The sequence below is a fragment of the Tachyglossus aculeatus genome, chromosome 5 (genome assembly GCF_015852505.1).
Source record: "Tachyglossus aculeatus isolate mTacAcu1 chromosome 5, mTacAcu1.pri, whole genome shotgun sequence".
Taxonomy (NCBI): domain Eukaryota; kingdom Metazoa; phylum Chordata; class Mammalia; order Monotremata; family Tachyglossidae; genus Tachyglossus; species Tachyglossus aculeatus.
This window is the reverse complement of record NC_052070.1, coordinates 53967975-53987791: the sequence shown is the minus strand read 5'-3', so window position 1 is coordinate 53987791 and position 19817 is coordinate 53967975. Positions and strand designations below refer to the sequence as shown.

The 19817-nt window shown below is 46.4% G+C and overlaps 1 protein-coding gene across 1 annotated transcript in view; it reads right to left on the bottom strand.

The window, feature by feature from the left end:
* PLEKHM2 (pleckstrin homology and RUN domain containing M2) overlaps positions 1-19817 on the bottom strand; it is a 79428-nt gene that overhangs the window by 58213 nt on the left and 1398 nt on the right. The window contains exon 2 of the mRNA XM_038747298.1: positions 15270-15457. Coding sequence (XP_038603226.1) covers positions 15270-15457 — 188 coding nt within the window. The remainder of the gene's footprint in view (positions 1-15269; positions 15458-19817) is intronic.

The following is a 19817-nucleotide window of genomic DNA, read 5'->3' as shown; positions in this document are numbered from 1 at the left end:
CAGAAGGATCTGGGTTTTGGTCCTGGCTCTGCCACTTGTCTGCTGCGAGACCTTGTGCAAATCACTTCAGTTCTCTGGGCCTCAGTTACCGAGGACTAAGACTGTGACCCCATGTGGGACAGAGACTGTGTCCAATCTGATTACCTTGTATCTACCCCAGTGCTTAGAACGTGCCTGGCACATAGTAAGCTCTTAACAAATACCATTAAAAAAAAAATAAGGCCTTTTCGGGTTGCTGAAGATGGGGTACGTGACATTCATGTATGCACACCATTTGTGCATTACAAACCTCAGGGTGTCATACTTCACCGGTAATAATAATGATAGTTTTGATATTTGTTAAGCTTTTACAGTGTGCCAAGCACTGTACTAAATGCTGGGGTGAACACAAGATAATCAGGTCAGACAAACCCCACGCCCCACATGGGGCTCACAGTCTAAGTAGGAGGGAGAACGGATTTTGAATTCCTATTTTAAAGATGAATTCCTGAATTCCTATTGAATTCCTGTTTTACAGGCACAGAGAAGTTAGGTGACTTGCCCTAGATCCCACAGCAGGCCAGTGGTGGAGCTGGGACTATAACCCAGGTCCCCTGACTCTCATGCCCATGCTCTTTCCCTTAGGTTGAAAGTTAAAAAATTTACAAAAATATCTAACCAGAACATATCTAACCAGAAGTTAAAAAAATTTTAAAAAATATCTAACCAGAACACTGGTGACTTCTGCTGCCCCTGTCTTCCCCAACCTTTCCACAGCCTTGTCCCTCTCGCCACCTTCTTGTCCCAGAGGCAAGCAGGCCTTCGGGAGAGGGTCAGAGAGATGGCGAAGGCCAAAGTCATGAATGAACAGAGTGGGAGAAGGGAATATATACCAACTCTGTTGTACTGGACTCTCCCAAGCGCTTAGTACAGTGCTCTGCATAGAGTCTTGTCTTAAGCGGTCTAGTCGTTTCCAACCCATAGCGACACCACGACCACATCTCTCCCAGAACGCCCCACTCTCCATCTGCAACGGTTCCGGTAGTGCATCTGTAGAGTTTTCTTGGCAAAAATACGGAAGTGGTTTACCATTGCCTCCTTCCGTGCAGTAAACCTGAGTCTCCACCCTCGACTCTCCCCATGCCGCTGCTGCCCAGCACAGGTGAGTTTTGCAAGTGCTCAGATTGATTAATTGATTGAGAGGGAAGGGGCTAGCCACTGAAGAAGCGGCTCAGGGCCTTTAGGTGGAACAAAATATGAGCCAGCGGTCATGGGTTCTAATCCCGGCTCCGCCACCTGTCTGCTGTGCGACCTTGGGCAAGTCCCTTCACTTCTCTGTGCCTCAGTGACCTCATCTGTAAAATGGGGATTGAGACTGTGAGCCCCGTGTGGGACAGGGACTGCGTCCAACCCTGTTTGCTTGTATCCACCCCAGCGCTTAGTCCAGTGCCTGGCACATAGTAAGCGCTTAATAAATGCCATTATTATTATTATTATAAAATGGGGGGGGTCAGGGGCTCCTGCCAACCAAAGGGACAGCAGACGGCAGGGGCTGGAGGTTGGGCCTAGTGACACAGCCCTCCCCTTGTGAGTTCCGGCTGGTTCTGGCCTAGTTTTAACACGGGACCGCCCGCCAGCCAGCCTCCAGAATGACAGTGAGTGAGCCAGTCAGTGGAGGAGGTGGAAGAATGCGGAACATCCTCTGTCCAAATGCTAGGCTCCTAAAGCTGACAGGCCTGACAGCCCTACGGATTTGAACAACAGCTGCCTGAGTGGATCCCAAACAGGGAGACACTAGCCGGTTCCTCTGCACGGTTTAAGTGACCTTGTAAGGTACCTCAAGCGCCAAGACGGAAGACCTACGTACTCACGCGCCATCTTCACCCCCTGCTTGCCCAAAGAGGAAACTGGGATTGGCAGGAAGTGAAGGGGAGGCTTCAGGACCAACTCAGTGGGAAGGAATGAATAATAATACTAATTGTGGAAATTATTACACACTTATTATTATTATTATTAATAATAATAATGATAGCATTTATTAAGCACTTACTATGTGCAAAGCGCTGGGCAGGTTACAAGGTAACGAGGTTGTCCCACATGGGGCTCACAGTCCTAATCCCCATTTTACAGATGAGGGAACTGAGGCCCAGAGAAGTGAAGTGACTTGCCCAAAGTCACACAGCTGACAAACGGCGGAGCCGGAATTTGAACCCATGATCTCTGACTCCAAAGGCCGTGCTCTTTCCACTGAGCCACGCTGCTTATTATGTCCCTCTCACTGTACTAAACGCTGGGGTAGATACAAGAAAATCCGGTCCCACGTGGGGCTCCCAATCTAGGTAGGCCGGAGAGCGAAACTGAATTCCCATTTTGCAGATGAGGGAACTGAGGCCGAGAGAAGTGAAGTGCCTTGCCCAGGGTCACCCGGCAGACAAGAGGCAGAGACGGGATTAGAACCCAGGTCCTCTGACTCCCAAGTCCGGGCTCTTTCTACTAGGGCATGTTGCTTCTCCAATGGAACGTCCTCATGTTGTGGTTCTGGTCCCACGTAAACGAGTGCTTTCCGAGCATACCTGCAGAAGCATTATAATCCTGCTGTCCTAGCCAGCTTCCCTCAGTCATAAACACAGGAGGAATAGGCCAGCGCCCTAACCTGTTCCACAGGCCTGCCAGCAGCTTAAAACGGCTGTCACAGTGACTGTATTTTTGAGAGCCACCTTCAGTGAAAGACGTTTTTAGTCCAGGTTCCCTAAACTGTGGTCCAAAATCAAGAGTAGGCCTAGCAAAGAAACGTGGATGCCCTCATTTGCCCCATTCAAGTTTCACCCGGTTTTGAATCTCTTTCTTCCTCATGGTACGCTCCACCGGTCGGGAGCCAGGGAGAGTGGATGAACGAAAATGACGAGAGAGGGGGGAAAAAACTCAAGAGAATTAAATCTTCTGGAGAGACACCAAAAATGATATATCCTCAAACTACAGCTCACTGTAAGAAAAACCCTGTCACATCCAAGTATGCTTGTAGCCTTCCAACCTTTTCAGACACAAAAATATGGCCATAGGTAAAGTCCCAACCGAAACATTCTATATGTCTTTTAGACTGTGAGCCCACTATTGGGTAGGGACTGTCTCTATATGTTGCCAACTTGTACTTCCCAAGCACTTAGTACAGTGCTCTGCACACAGTAAGTGCTCAATAAATACGATTGATGATGATATGTCCCCTAGAAGTTGTGAACATGTGCTCATTTGACAAAATGAATAGTTTGCCTCAATCTACGATACTGGAGATTGGCTTGAGGAACAATATTTCTCTGTAACTGTCGTCGCGACTACAACTAGCAAGGCATTTTAGCTTCAAGAACATATGGAAACTGCTTATTCTTTTTTATTTCCAATTAATCTGGACCTGTGCCCTGCCACTACCTGATTTCATATCAGAAGCACACCCCTAATCAATCAAAGGTATTTACTGAGAGCTTACTGTGTACTGATTGCTTACTGTGTGCAGAGCACTATTCTAAGCACTTGAGAAAGTACTTTACAAGAGCCAGCGGACACGTTCCCTGCCCACAATGAGCTTACAGTTTAGAGGAGGAGACAGACATCAATATAATGTCAATGCGAAGAGTATAGAGACTTTGCGTTTCAAGCTGAGGAATCTGCCTTCCAGAAAACCGCGCTGGTTGAAAATAGCTCAACCTAATTAACAATATCTACTAGCATATAATAACAACAATAATAACCATCTTATGAATTCAGGTTAACCCCTCTCAAGAAGCTTAAGAGGTTCACACATATCTCATTTAGCTGCAAAACATCCTTGAGAGGAGGTATTATTAATCCCATTTTACTGGTGAGGGAACAGAGGTACAGAGGGGATAAGCAACTTCCAAAGGTCACAAAGAAATATGGGTCAAATGGGGCCCAGACTCCAGAGCTGCTCTTCTTTTCTTTAGGCTTAGCCTCATTTCCACATATCTGCTGGAGGTGGTAACTAAAAAAAACAGGAAACTTGAGATATTTTCTGAGATAAAAAGTATGTCAGGTTCCATCTACAGGCGACTTACAGGAGAGTCAGTTCCTGCAGTCCATGGAGGTTTTACACATACATATACATATTATATACATATGTATATGTATACATACATATATATGTATGTACATATTGTATACATATGTATATGTATACATACATATGTATATGTATACATACATATATATATATATATATATATATATATATATATATATATATATATATATATATGTATATATATTGAGGAGCAGCATAGCCTAGTAGAAAGAGCACAAGGCCTAGGATTTAGCAGAAGCTGGGTTCTAACTCCAGCTATCATCAGTTGCCTGCTGTGTGACCTTGGGCAAGTCACTTCACTTCTCTGTGCCTCAATTTCTTCATCTAGATTCAATGCCTGTATCCCTCCTATTTAGACTGGGAATCTCATGTTCATTCATTCATTCATATTTACTGAATATGAACAGTAAGCGCTCAATAAATAGGATTGATTGATTGACTGACAGCTTACTGTGTGCAGAGCACTGTACTAAGCGCTTGGAAAGTACAATTCAGCAACAGAGACAATCCCCACCCAACAATGGGCTCACAGTCAAGAAGGGCGGAAACAAACAACAAAACAAGTAGACTGTCATCAATGGCATCAATATAAACGAAAGTATAGATATATACACGTCATTAATAAAATAAACAGAATAAATATATACATATATACACAAGTGCCGTGGGGCAGGGAGGGGGGTAGAGCAGAGGGAGGGAGTAGGGGTGATGGGGAGAGGAGGAGGAGCAGAGGATAAGGGGGGCTCAGTCTGGGAAGGCCTCCTGAAGGTGGTGAGCTCTCAGTAGGGCTTTGAAGTGGGGAAGTGTGCTAGTTTGGCGGATGTGAGGAGGGAGGGCATTTAAGGCCAGAGGTAGGACGTGGGCCAGGGGTCGATGGCGGGAAAGGTGAGAATGAGGCACAGTGAGGTTAGCGGCACCAGAGGAGCGGAATGCACAGGCTGGGCTGTAGAAGGAGAGAAAGGAGATGAGGTAGGAGGGGGCAAGGTGATGGAGAGCTTTGAAGTCTGACAGGGACTGTGACCTGATTAACTTGCAACTACCACAGTGCTTATACAGTGCTTGAAACACAGTAACAAATACCATAATAATAATAATGGTCGTCAATCTCCAGTGCTAAACTCCAATTCCCACTTTGGGTAACATGAGTAATAGAAGCCAGTAGCCCTCCCTTTTAGGGAGGACCTAACTTTTAAAGTTAGCACAACGATCATCAACTAAACCAAGAGGGAGAAGGTCTGGCCCTGTAGTTTTCTTTGGGTCCAGCCGGGAGTCCTGCCTCAGCTCTCAAGTCACTGGGACAGGTCCTCCTCACCCCTCTTTCTGCCTCGTGGACCCTTCGATGGCCTAGCAATAATCCCCCTTTGGAAGAGAGGAGGGCAGAGTTCTGAGAACCTCTCCCCGTCCAAGCCACTGTAGTCACCTTCTTTACATGTCTAACATTTCTACCCTGCTCCATCATCATCATCAATCGTATTTATTGAACACTTACTATGTGCAGAGCACTGTACTAAGCGCTTGGGAAGTACAAATTGGCAACATATAGAGACAGTCCCTACCCAAAAGTGGGCTCACAGTCTAAAGGCTCCACACCTCATCTCAGCACAGGGGGAAAACAGCAAGAAGTAGGGGAAAGCTAGCAGGGGCTAGGCCATCCGTGGTGAGATTTCTGACTGAAGAAGTTTGACAGGGGCCGGAAGCCCGTGGCTCTTGAGCCACAACTGGCTCTTCTCGGAACCATTCATTCATTCATTCATTCAATCATATTTATTGAGCGCTGTGTGCAGAGCACTGTACTAAGCACTTGGGAAGTACAAGTTGGCAACAGTTCTTCTGCACAAAGAGGTAGCCGAAAGGCTCAGGAGGAATCCTGAAAATAGCAGGCTAGCGTGGGCAGCAAAAACCATGGGGGCAACTACCCAGGTAGCCACTCGCTGGTCTACGGTGCCAAGGCATATCATTGCCACCCTGACATAGCCACTTTGGCCGCAACTGGGTTTGGCAATGTGTTGCACTCCTGCCCACCTATTATTACTATTATTATTATTATCATTTTATTAACGGTACTTCTTAAGAGCTCACTATGGGCCAGATGCTGTACTAATAGCTGGGGTAGATATAAGATAATCAGGATGGACATGGCTCCTGTACCGTGATCTTAACCCCTATTTTACAGATAATAATAATGGTATTTGTTGTGCGTTTACTATGCGCCAAGCACTGCTCTAAACACTGGACAAGATACAAGGTAATCAGGTTGGACCCAGTCCCTGTCCCACATGGGGTTCACAATCTTAATCCCCATTTTACAGATGAGGCAACTGAGGCACAGAGAAGTTAAGTATCTTGCACAAGGCCATACAGCAGACAAGTGGCAGAGCTGGGGTTCGAATCCACGAACTCAGACTTCCAAGCACATGCTCACGACACTAGGCCATGCTGTTTACCCTAGGCCACGCTCAAGGTCATAGAGCAAAGAAGGGGTCAAGCTATGATTTGAACCCAGGTCCTCTGATTCCCAGGCCCATACTCTATCCTCCAGGACACGCTGCTTCTCGCGGCAGTCACTGCCTCGGTGGGAATACGACTGCGGAGATGAGAGAGTGCAAACGGCACTGCCCAAAGCACAGGCAGCGTAATCAATTCCTCTGCGCAGGCTCTTGGCCCCAAAGTCTTTCCGAATGCACCAGGGTCTGTCCACTGGTTACGATGAGAGGCTCCATCGCTACTGAGTAGCAGAGCCCAAGGCAGCCAAAAAAAACCCCTCGTTGGTCATTTGCCAATGGTGGGATGCAGGTAATTTACGGTGCTCTGAGCCTGCCACCCTATACACAGATCATGCATCAGTAAACCATGGAAATCTTTTCCATCTGACTGTCGCTTGATGATTTACTGCAATGGGTTTTGGTAGAGAATGGCGACTCAATTAGTCATTTCTTGATTGGTCCAAAATGGAAAACCTTCTCTCTCACCCCTCTATGGGTCCCCAAGTCCTGTGGACATTAGATGCAAAAACTCTAACTCTGAAATCACTGAACACTTGATTGTTAACAAAATCTTCCTGGTTTAAGCGTAGCCCAGTGGCCAACGAGGTAAAGAGTACATGTGCTGGTTTCTGATCAAAGTGAGAAACTGCACAGAAAAGTGAAGCTAAAATAAGTCACTGAAAACAGTTTTGAATCAATCAATGGTACTTACTGAGGACTTACTGTGTGTAGAGAATTGTTCTAAGCACTTGGGAGAGAACGATCCAACAAAGTTGGTAGACATGTTCCCTGCCCACAAGAGGCTTACAGTCTAGAGAGGGAGACAGACATTAAATGGGGATTCACTCATTCAATCGTATTTATTGAGCACTTACTATGTGCAGAGCACTGTACTAAGCACTTGGGAAGTACAAGTTGGCGACATATAGAGACGGTCCCTACCCAACAACGGGCTCACAGTCTAGAAGTGGGAGACAGACAACAAAACAAAACATGTGGCAGGTGTCAAGTCGTCAATAAATAGAATTATAGCTAAATGCACATCATTAACAAAATAAACAGAAAAGTAAATATGTACAAGTAAAACAGAGTAATAAATCTGTATAAACATATATACAGGTGCTGTGGGGAAGGGAAGGAAGTAGGTCGCGGGGGATGGGGAGGAGGAGAGGAAAAAGGGGGCTCAGTCCGGGAAGGCCTCTTGGAGGAGGTGAGCTCTCAGTAGGGCTTTGAAGGGAGGAAGAGAGCTAGCTTGGCGGATGTGTCTTTTAGACTGTGAGCCCACTGTTGGGTAGGGACTGTCTCTATATGTTGCCAACTTGTACTTCCCAAGCGCTTAGTACAGTGCTCTGCACACAGTAAGCGCTCAATAAATACGATTGATTGATTGATTGATTGATGTGCGGAGGGAGGGCATTTCAGGTCAGGGGGAGGACGTGGGCCGGGGGACGACGACGGGAGAGACGAGAACGAGGTACAGTGAGAAGGTTAGCGGCAGAGGAGCAGAGGGTGCGGCCTGGGCTGTAGAAGGAGAGAATGGAGGTGAGGTAGGAGGGGGCGAAGTGATGGACAGCCTTGAAGCTGAGAGTGAGGAGTTTTTGCTTGATGCGTAGGTTGACAGGCAGCCACTGGAGATTTTTGAGGAGGGGAGTAACATGCCCAGAGCGTTTCTGCACAAAGATGATCCAGGCAGCAGCGTGAAGTATAGACTGAAATGGGGAGAGTCAGGAGGATGGGAGATCAGAGAGGAGGCTGATGCAGTAGCGTGAAGTATAGACTGAAGTGGGGGGAGACAGGAGGATGGGAGATCAGAGAGGAGTCTGATGCAGTAATCCAGTTGGGGTAAAATGAGAGATTAAACCAGCAAGGTAGCAGTTTGGATGGAGAGGAAAGGGTGGATCCTGGCGACGTTGCGGAGGTGAGACCGGCAGGTTTTGGTGACGGATTGGATGTGAGGGGTGAACGAGACAGTGGAGTCGAGGACGACACCAAGGATTAAGACTGTGGGCCCCACATGGGACAACCTGATCACCCTGTATCTTCCCAAGCGCTTAGAACAGTGCTTTGCACATAGTAAGTGCTTAACAAATGTCATCATTATTATTAAAATAAATTACAGATATGGACATAAGTGCCATGGACCTAAGGTGGGGATAAACTCCATTTGGCCAATTTATAGTTATTTCGTTATTCTAGTCCTACAATCCCCCCCTCAAATTGAAACTGCTTTGTACAGAGTAAAATGACCCTACAGGGGAGTACAGCCCCGCCACAATCCCCTGCAACTGGAAGCTTCACTTTCTCAATCACTTTCCCAATACTTAGTTGCGAACCAGGAGTCAATCCTCTGCCTGAAGTTATTATCACCACAGATTAGATTAGAAAGGTCAGCAAACCTTTCTCCTTTCTCTTCAAGCACGACAAATGATTTATTGCTTTTTCAGCCTGATGCTTTTGCTTAAATGACTTTTCTGGTCGGTGAGCAAAACCCATGCCCTATAATAAAAAGCTAACATACTTTTATAAGAAAGCAATCCTTTTTATAGCTAAGAAGTGGGATTCAGATTTTAGCTTTTAATGGGAATTTTAACAACATTGATTTGTTTTTATTTATTTTTGTTTTTTCTTAAATTCAAACCTATTCCTGAAGGGTGAAGTCTTCTACTATTTTCAAGCTAAAAAAAACAATTTTAAAGAATCACAACATAAATGATTCTATTTTTTCATTTCACTCAAGTTTGAAAACTGGTGGGCCCTTTTCGGTTAGCTGGAGATGTAAACTCTACAGAGGGGAATACCTTTCAATCCAATCATCAGAAACAAATTTCCTTTCTTTTAAATTGGGGGAAAAAAACCCCTTTGAATGTAGTTGGGAAACAGAGTGGCTTAGTGGAAAGAGCTCGGGCCTAGTCACAGGACCTATATTCTAATTCTGGCTCCTCCATATACCTACTGTGTGGCCTTAGGCAAGTCACTTAATGCTCTGTTCCTCAGTTTCCTCATCTGTAAAAATGGTGATTCAATGCCTGTTCTCCCTCCTTCCTAGGCTGTGAACCCCATGTGGGACAGGGGCTGTGTCCCGCCTGATTAACTTGAATCTACCCCAGTGTGTAGAACAGTGCTCGGCACATAGTAAGTGCTTATCAAGTACCATTATTTCTATTCTTCTTATTTAAGCATTCCAGTGAGTTAAAGGTTCTTAACAGATGAGCATAATAATAGTGGTATTTGTTAAGCACTTACTACAAGCCAGGCCCTGTTCTAAGCACTGGAGTAGAAACAAGATCATCAGGTTGGACACTTTCTATGTCCCACATATGGCTCACAGTCTTAGTCCCCATTTTACAGATGAGGGAACTGAGGCATCGACAAGTGAAGTGACTTGCCCAAGGTCACAGCAGGCAAGTGGCGGAGCCGGGATTAGAACCCATGACCTTCTGATTCCCAGGTCTGTATTCTATCCACTAGGCCATGCTGCTTCATTTACAGACCCTTTTCCACGGAAACACTCCAGCTCCGAACTAATAATTTCTACTTGGGTTGAGGAGGGCAGCAGCCATTAGATCATTTTCTATAAATCCAAAATTCCATAGTCAGCGAGGTTCACAGATCACGGCTCCAAACTTTCAATATCACAGTGTGGCAGAAGCTCAATGAAGTTCCAGCAGAGACCCCTCCCCGGGTTCACACCAACTCAGTAAGGAATAGCGGGGAACGTGCCCACCAACTCTGTTGGACTTTCCCAAGCAGTGAGTGAGGTGCTCTGCACACAGTAAGCGCTCAATAAATAGCACAGATGGATTGACTGATCGGTGGGATCGCGCAAGCCAAAGGCTTGGGACGGGGAAACGCAAGTTATCTAGTGACTGACCTTGACCCTGACTGGGGTGGGCTTGTGGAGGACACTGTGGGGCTACCTGAAGGGGTCAAGCTGGGCCACAGAGGGTAAGGCTGGGAGCACTGGCAAGCGAATAATAATAATAATGATGACGATGGCACTTGTTAAGCGCTTACTATGTATCAACTACTGTTCTAAACGCTGGGGTGGATACAAAGTAATCAGGTTGTCCCACGTGGGGCTCATAGTTTTAATCCCTACTTTATAGATGAGGTAACTGAGGCACAGAGAATAATAATGATGGCATTTCTGAAGCGCTTCCTATGTGCGAAGCACTGTTCTAGTGGCTTGCCCAAGGTCATACAGAAGGCAAGTGGCAGACGCAAGATTAGAACCCACGACCTCTGATGCCCAGGCCCGCACTCTTTCCACTAAGCCAAGCTGCTTCTTGCTAATCAATCAATCAATCATATTTATTGAGCGCTTACTGTGTGCAAAGCACTGTACTAAGCGCTTGGGAAGTACAAGTTGGCAACATATAGAGACAGTCCCTACCCAACAGTGGGCTCACAGTCTAAAATAATAATGGCATTTATTAAGCGCTTACCATGTGCAAAGCACTGTTCTAAGCGCTGGGGAGCTTACAAGGTGATCAGGTTGTCCCATGTGGGGCTCACAGCTTAATCCCCATTTTCCAGATGAGGGACCTGAGGCCCAGAGAAGTGAAGTGACTGGCCCAAAGTCACACAGCTGACAAGTGGCGGAGCTGGGATATGAACCCATGACCTCTGACTCCAAAGTCCGGGCTCTTTCCCACTGAGCCACGCTGCTTCGTCCTCCGACTCCCAAGCCCCCGCTGCTTCCCAACGCACACAAAATGGGGATTGACGGTGACCCCCCCCCCCACGTGGCACAACCCGATCACCTTGTCACAGCGCTTAGAACAGCGCTTTGCACATAGCAAGCGCTTAATAAATGCCATCATCGTTATTATCGTTTTCTCCGGCAGCTGTCCAAAAATTCAATAATAACAGCGGGCTCGGGGCTTGCCAGGGGGTCCTGGGGGCTACAAGAGGAAGCCCCTCTTGGGCTGCTGGCCCAATCCCCAATCCCGTGTAAGCTCGCTGAGGGCAGCCAGCCGTTCAACTGTACTTCTTCAGCACTTACTGCGTGCAGGGCACTGTTCTCAACTCTCGGCAGGGTACAATATAACCCACATCCGCCCACTCTGCGATGAGGGTAACCTCCCGAGCGCTTAATACAGTGCTCTGCCCACAGCGCGTGCCCAATGACTAGGACTGACGGGTTGATTTTGTCCGAATGTCTTGGGGAGGCCCACCGCTGCTGCGGTCAGGGGGCCAGGGGGTGGGTTGGGAGCAGTCCGGGGGTCCATCTTAGTCCAGTGCTCTGCACACAGTAAGCGCTCAATAAATAGAGAAGCAGTGTGGCTTAGCGGAAAAAACACGGGCTTGGGAGTCAGAGGTCGTGGATTCTAATCCCGGCTCCGCCACCTGTCAGCTGTGTGACTTTGGGCAAGTCTGTGTCTCAGTTCCCTCATCTGTAAAATGGGGATTAAGACTATGAGCCACACGTAGGACAACCTGATTACCTTATATCTCCCCCAGCGCTTAAAACAGTGCTTGGCACATAGTAAGAGCTTAATAAATACCATCATTATTAGAGAAGCAGTGTGGCTTAGTGGAAAGAGCTTGGGCTTGGGAATCCGAGGTCGTGGGTTCTAATCCCAGCTCCGCAACTTGTCTGCTGTGTGACCTCGGGCAGGTCACTTAACTGCTCTGTGCCTCAGTGACCTCATCTGTCAAATGGGGATGAGGCCTGTGAGCCCCACGTGGGACAATCTGATTACCTTGTATCCCCCCAGTGTTTACAACGGTGCTTGGCACAGAGTAAGCGCTTAACAAATGCCATCATTATTATTATTCTTCTCTGTGCCTCAGTGACCTCACCTGTCAAATGGGGATGAAGTCTGTGAGCCCCACGTGGGACAACCTGATGACTCTGTATTCACCCCAGTGCTTAGAACAGTGCTCACCACATAGTACGAGCTTAACAAATGCCATCATTATTATTATTCTTCTCTGGGCCTCAGTGACCTCATCTGTCAAATGGGGATGAAGACTATGAGCCCCACGTGGGACAATCTGATTACCTTGTATACATCCAAGTGCTTAGAACCGTGATTGGCACATAGTAAGCGCTTAACAAATGCCATCATTATTCTTCTTCTCTGTGCCTCAGTGACCTCATCTGTCAAATTCATTCATTCATTCAATTGCGCTTATTGAGCGCTTACTGTGTGCAGAGCACTGTACTAAGCGCTTGGGAAGTACAAGTTGGCAACATATAGAGACGGTCCCTACCCAACAGCGGGCTCAAATGGGGATGCCAAGCGCTTAGTAGTGCTCTGCACACAGTAAGCGCTCAATAAATACTATTGAATGAATGAATGAAAGTCTGTGAGCCCCACGTGGGCCAACCTGATGACCTTGTATCACCCCAGCGCTTAGAACAGTGCTCAGCACATAGTAAGTGCTTAACAAACGCCATCATTATTATTCTTCTCTGGGCCTCGGTGACCTCATCTGTCAAATGGGGATGAAGACTATGAGCCCCACGTGGGACAACCTGATTACCTTGTATCCACCCCAGTGCTTAGAACCGTGATTGGCACATAGTAAGCACTTAACAAATGCCGTCATTATTATTCTTCTTCTCTGGGCCTCAGTGACCTCATCTGTCAAATGGAGATGAAGCCTGGGAGCCCTGGGTGGGCCAACCTGATCACCTTGTATCCAGCGCTTAGTACAGTGCTTTGCGCGTAGTAAGTACTTAATAAATGCCATCGTATCATATTAACCCACGGTTAGAAGAGTGCTCGGCACATAGTAAGCGCTTAACAAATGCCGTCATTATTATTCCACTTCTCTGGGTCTCAGTGACCTCATCTGTCAAATGGGGATGAAGCCTGGGAGCCCCCAGTGGGCCAACCTGATCACCTTGTATCCAACCCGCGGTTAGAAGAGTGCCCGGCACATAGTAGGCGCTTAACACATGCCATCCTCTTATTATTATTTTGGTATTATTATTATTATTACTGAGAGCTCACCTCCTCTAGGAGGCCTTCCCAGACTGAGCCCTCTTTTTCCTCTCCTCCTCCCCCCGCCCCACCTCCTTCCCCTCCCCACAGCCCCTGTATATAAATTTGTACAGATTTATTCATTCATTCATTCAATCGTATTTATTGAGCACTTACTGTGTGCAGAGCACTGTACTAAGCGCTTGGGAAGTACAAGTTGGCAACATATAGACAGGGTCCCTACCCCACAACTGGCTCACAGTCTAGAAGGGGGAGACAGAACAAAACAAAACATATTAACAAAATAAAATAAATAGAATAAATATGTACAAGTAAAATAAATAGAGTAATAAATTATCACTCTATTTATCTTGTACATATTTACTATTTTATTTATTTTGTTAATGATGTGCATCCAGCTTTACTTCTATTTATTCTGATGACTTGACACCCGTCCACATGTGTTGTTTTGTTGTCCGTCTCCCCCTTCTAGACTGTGAGCCCCTTGTTGGGTGGGGACCTCTCTATATGTTGCCAACTTGTCCTTCCCAAGCGCTTAGTCCAGTGCTCTGCACACAGTAAGTGTTCAATAAATACAACTGAATGAATGGATGAATCCTCATGATGATGATGATGATGATGATGATGATGACTGGACGCCTGTGTACTATTCTATTTATTTTGTTAATGATATGCATATAGCTTTAATTCTATTTGCTCTGACGATTTTGACACCTGTCCACATGTTTTGTTTTGGTGTCTGTCTCCCCCCTTCTAGACTGTGACCCCGTTGGTGGGTAGGAATTGTCTCTATCTGTTGCCGATTTGTACTTCCCAAGCGCTTAGTACAGTGCGCTTTACACAGTAAGCACTCAATAAATACGACTGAATGAATCTATAATTCTATTATGTCGATGGCATTGATGCCTGTCTACTTGTTTCGTGTTGTTGTCCGTCTCCCCCCTTCTAGACTGTGACCCCGTTGTTGGGGTCATTCATTCAATCGTATTTATTGAGCGCTTACTGTGTGCAGAGCACTGTACTAAGCGCTTGGGAAGTACAAGCTGGCAACATATAGAGACGGGACAGATATCGAATGTCCATTTTACTGATGAGGAGTCAGAGGCCCAGCGAATGCCGGAAATGTTCCCCACTTACATCGGCATCGTCTTCTTCAGCCCACCTCCAGAGCCCCTTCATATTCGTCTCTAGATGTTGCCAACTTGTACTTCCCAAGCGCTCAGTCCAGTGCTCTGCACACAGTAAGCGCTCAATAAATACGAATGAATGAATGATTGTCTCTATCTGCAGCCGATCTGTACTTCCCGAGCGCTTAGTACTGTGCGCTGCACACAGAAGCAGCGTGTCTCAGTGGAAAGAGCCCGGGCTTTGGAGTCAGAGGTCATGGGTTCCAATCCCGGCCCCGCCAACTGTCAGCTGTGCGACTCTGGGCAAGTCTGGGCCTCAGTCGCCTCATCTGCAAAATGGGGATTTAGGCTGTGGGCCGTGGGACAACCTGATCACCTTGTGAACTCCCCAGCGCTTAGGACGGTGCTTTGCACGTAGTAAGAGCTTAATAAATGCCTAGACTGTGAGACCGCTGCTGGGTAGGGGCCGGTGCCAACTTGTGCTTCCCAAGGGCCTAGTCCAGTGGTCCGCACACAGTGAGCGCTCACTAAATAGGACTGAATGCAAATTAATAAATACAACCGAATGGATGAATGTGTGTTTGTGTGCCTGTGTGCCGGGGGCCTCCGGGTTGTTCCGGGCTTCGCTCACCTTCTTGACGGCCAGGGAGATGTTGTCCAGGATGCGGTCCTTGACCTCCCCCGGGTCCATGGGCCCCCCGGCCCTCCGGGCCCCCCGGGCCCCCCGGGCTCCCCGCCCGCCCCTCCGGGGGCCCGGGGCCGCCAACCGCTCCGTCCTGACCACCGCCCCCGGACCCCCGGACCCCCGGACCCCCGGACCTCAGAGACGGCCCGGGATGCTCATGGCACCGGGGCGGGGGCACGGAGCAGGACCAGGACCAGGACCAGGACCAGGACCAGGAGCAGGAGAAGGAAGAACAGGAGCAGCTGCGGGGAAGTGGAGGAAGAGGAGGAGGAACAACGGCGGCGGCACCAGGAACTGATGTCAGGGGAGGGGGCGGCTCCCCCGCTCCCGCATTCATTCAGTCATTCAGTCATTCAATCATTCAATCATTCATCCTTCATTCAATCATTCATCCTTTCATTCTTTCTTTTATTCTTTCATTCATTCATTCATTATTCATTCAATCATTCATCCTTTCTTTCATTTTTTCTTTCTTTCATTCTCTTTCATTCATTCATTCATTCTTCTTTCAATCATTCATCCTTTCATTCTTTCTTTCATTCTTTCATTCATTCATTCATTCTTCATTCAATCATTCATCCTTTCTTTCATTTTTTCTTTCTTTCATTCTCTTTCATTCATTCATTCATTCATTCATTCATTCATTCTTCATTCAATCATTCATCCTTTCTTTCATTCATTATTCATTCATTCATTCATTCTTCATTCATTCATTCTTCATTCAATCATTCATCCTTTCTTTCTTTCATTCTTTCTTTCATTCTTTCATTCATTCATTCATTCTTCATTCAATCATTCATCCTTTCATTCTTTCTTTCATTCATTCTTTCTTTCATTCTTTCTTTCATTCATTCATTCATTCATTCTTCATTCATTCTTCATTCATTCATTCATTCTTCATTCATTCTTCCTTCATTCATTCATTCTTCATTCATTCATTCTTCATTCATTCTTCCTTCAATCATTCATTCTTCATTCAATCATTTTTTCTTTCATTCTTTCTTTCATTCTTTCTTTCTTTCTTTCATTCATTCATTCTTCATTCTTCATTCATTCATTCATTCTTCATTCATTCTTCCTTCAATCATTCATTCTTCATTCAATCATTCTTTCTTCCATTCTTTCTTTCATTCTTTCTTTCTTTCATTCTTTCTTTCTTTCATTCATTCATTCTTCATTCAATCATTCATTCTTCATTCATTCATTCATTCATCATTCATTCATTCATTCAATCGTTCATTCTTTCTTTCATTCTTTCATTCTTTCTTTCACTCTTTCTTTCACTCATTCATTCCTCAAAACAAACCACCTCTTTTCTTTAGCCTAAATCTGTACAATGAGGATTGACTGTGAGCCCCCGCGGGACAACCTGATCACTTTGTACCCTCCCCAGCGCTTAGAACAATGCTTTGCACATAGTAAGCGCTTAATAAATGACATCATTATTATCATTATTCTTATTCTTTCATTCATTCATTCATAAGTCCATTCATTCGTTCGTTCGTTCGTTCGCTCCTTCATTCAAGCGTGTCGATTGAGCGCTTCCTGTGCGTAGAGCACTGCACTAAGCGCTTGGGAAGGACAATTCATTCAATTGTATTTCTTGAGCACTTCCTGTGTGCAGAGCATTGCACTAAATGCTTGGGAAGTAAAATTCATTCATTCAAGCAGCGTAGCTCAGTGGAAAGAGCACAGGCTTTGGAGTCAGAGGTCATGGGTTCAAGTCCCGGCTCCACCAGTTGTCAGCTGTGTGACTTTAGGCAAGTCACTTAACTTCTCTGGGCCTCAATTACTTCATCTGTAAAATGGGGATTAAGACTGTGAGCCCCATGTAGGACAACCTGATCACTTTGTATCGTCCCCAGAGCTTAGACTAGTGCTTTGCACATAGTAAGTGCTTGATAAATACCATTATTATTATTATTATTATTATTATATTCAGTCATTCTTTCAATCGTATTGATTGAGTGCTTCCTGTGTGCAGAGCACTGCACTAAGCTCTTGGGAAGTACATTCATTCATTCAATTATATTGACTGAGCACTTCCTGTGTGCAGAGCACTGCACTAAGCGCTTGGAAAGTACAATTCATTCATTCATTCAATCGTATTGATTGAGCGCTTCCTGAGTGCAGAGTACTGCACTAAGCGCTTGGAAAGTACAATTCATTCATTCATTCATCCAATCGTGTTGATTGAGTGCTTCCTGTGTTCAGAGCACTGCACTAAGCACTTGGGAAGTACATTCATTCATTCAATCGTATTGATTGAGCGCTTACTGTGCGCAGAGCACTGTACTAAGCACTTGGGAAGTATAAACTGGCAACAGATAGAGACAGTCCTTACCCAACAACTGGCTCACAGTCTAGAGTGGGGAGACAGGCAACAAAACAAAACATGTAGACAGGCGCAAATAGCATCAATATAAATAAATAGAATTATAGACACTATAATTCTATATTGATTCTATTCTATATCTATAATGATGTGTCTAATAGTAATAATAATAATAATAATAATAATGGTGTTTGTTAAGCGCTTGCTATGTGCCGAGCACTGTTCTAAGTACTGGAGCACTGTATATTCTATATGTATTCTATTTTCTATAATGATGCGTCTAATAATAATAATGATGATGGTGTTTGTTAAGTGCTTACTATGTGCCAAGCACTGTTCTAAGCACTGGGGGGATACAAGGTGATCAGGTTGTCCCACGTGGGGCTCACAGGCTTAATCCTCATTTTGCAGATGAGGTAACTGAGGCACAGAGAAGTGAAGTGACTTGCCCAAAGTCACACAGCTGGTGAGTGGCGGAGGCGGAATTAGAACCCACGACCTCTGACTCCCAAGCCCACGTTCTTGCCACTAGCCACATCATGAATAAAATAAAAAGAATAATAAACATGTAGATATATACACAAGTGCTGCGGGGAGGGGAAGGGGGTAGGGCAGAGGGTGGGAGGGAGGGCAATGTGGAGGGGAGGAGGAGTGGAGGAAAAGCGGGGGCTCAGTCTGGGAAGGCCTCCTGGAAGAGGTGAGCTCTCAGTAGGGCTTTGAAGGGAGGAAGAGAGCTAGCTTGGCGGATGGGCAGAGGGAGGGCATTCCAGGCCAGGGGGAGGACGTCGGCCGGGGGTCGACGGCGGGACAGGTGAGAACGAGGCACAGTGAGGAGGTGAGCGGCAGAGGAGCGGAGGGTGCGGGCTGGGCTGAAGAAGGAGAGAAGGGAGGTGAGGTAGGAGGGGGCGAGGGGATGGAGAGCTTTGAAGCCTGATGGAGCCTGTGACCTGATTAACTTACAACTACCACAGTGTTTATATAATGCTTGAAACACAGTAAGTGCTTAACAAATGCCATAATAATAATATTGGTCAGCAATCTCCAGTGCCAAATTCCAACTCCCACTTTGGGTAACATGAGGAATAGAAGCCAGTTGCCCTCCCTTTTCCACAGGGACTGTGTCCAACCTCATCACCTTGTATCTACCCCAGCGCTTAGAACAGTACCCGGCACATAGTAGACACTTAACAAATACCATGATTTGAGGAGGCTGATGGGGTAGTCATTCATTCATTCATTCATTCATTCATCCATCCAATCGCATTTATCGAGCTCTTACCGTGTGCAGAGCACTGTACTAAGCACGTGGAAAGTACAATCCGTCAACATATAGAGACATCCCTACCCAACAACGGGCTCGCAATCCAGAAGGGGGAAAAAAAGAGGCGTCTCAGAAGTCAAAGCAAAGCACATGGGCCTCACGGTCTTCATCTCCATTTTACAGATGAGGTAACTGAGACCCAAAGAAGCGAAGAGGCCCTAATAAGAATTGCGGTACTTGTTGAATGCTTACTAAGTGCCAGGCACTGCACTAAGCACTGGGGTGGATACGGACAAATCAGCTTGGACACAGTCCCTGTCCCACGGGAAGCTCACAGTCTCGAACCCCATTTTACAGATGAGGGAACTGAGGCCTAGAGATTTGAAGTGACTCGCCTAAAGTCACACAGCACACAAGTGGCAGAGCCGGGATTAGAACCCATGACCTTCTGATTCCCAGGCCCAGGCCCTAACCACTAGGCCAGGCTACTTCTACTTAAAGCCCCTCATTTGGAGACAAGACGGCCCAATTTTCTCTCAGCCATCCAGACCCTCACCCCAGGTGACCCACCTGTCTTCTAATAATAATGAATAGCTACCAAATGCCTACTACGTGCCAAGCACTGGGCTAAACGTTGGGGTAAATGCGATCAGATCAGACGCAGTCTCTGCCCCACATGGGGCTCACGGTCTAAAGCAGCGTGGCTCAGTGGAAAGAGCCCGGGCTTTGGAGTCAGAGGTCATGGGTTCAAATCCCGACTCCACCCATTGTCAGCTGAGTGACTTTGGGTAAGTCACTTCACTTCTCTGTGCCTCAGTGACCTCATCTGGAAAATGGGGTTTAAGACTGTGAGCCCCCCATGGGACAACTTGATCACCTTGTAACCTCCCCAAAGCTT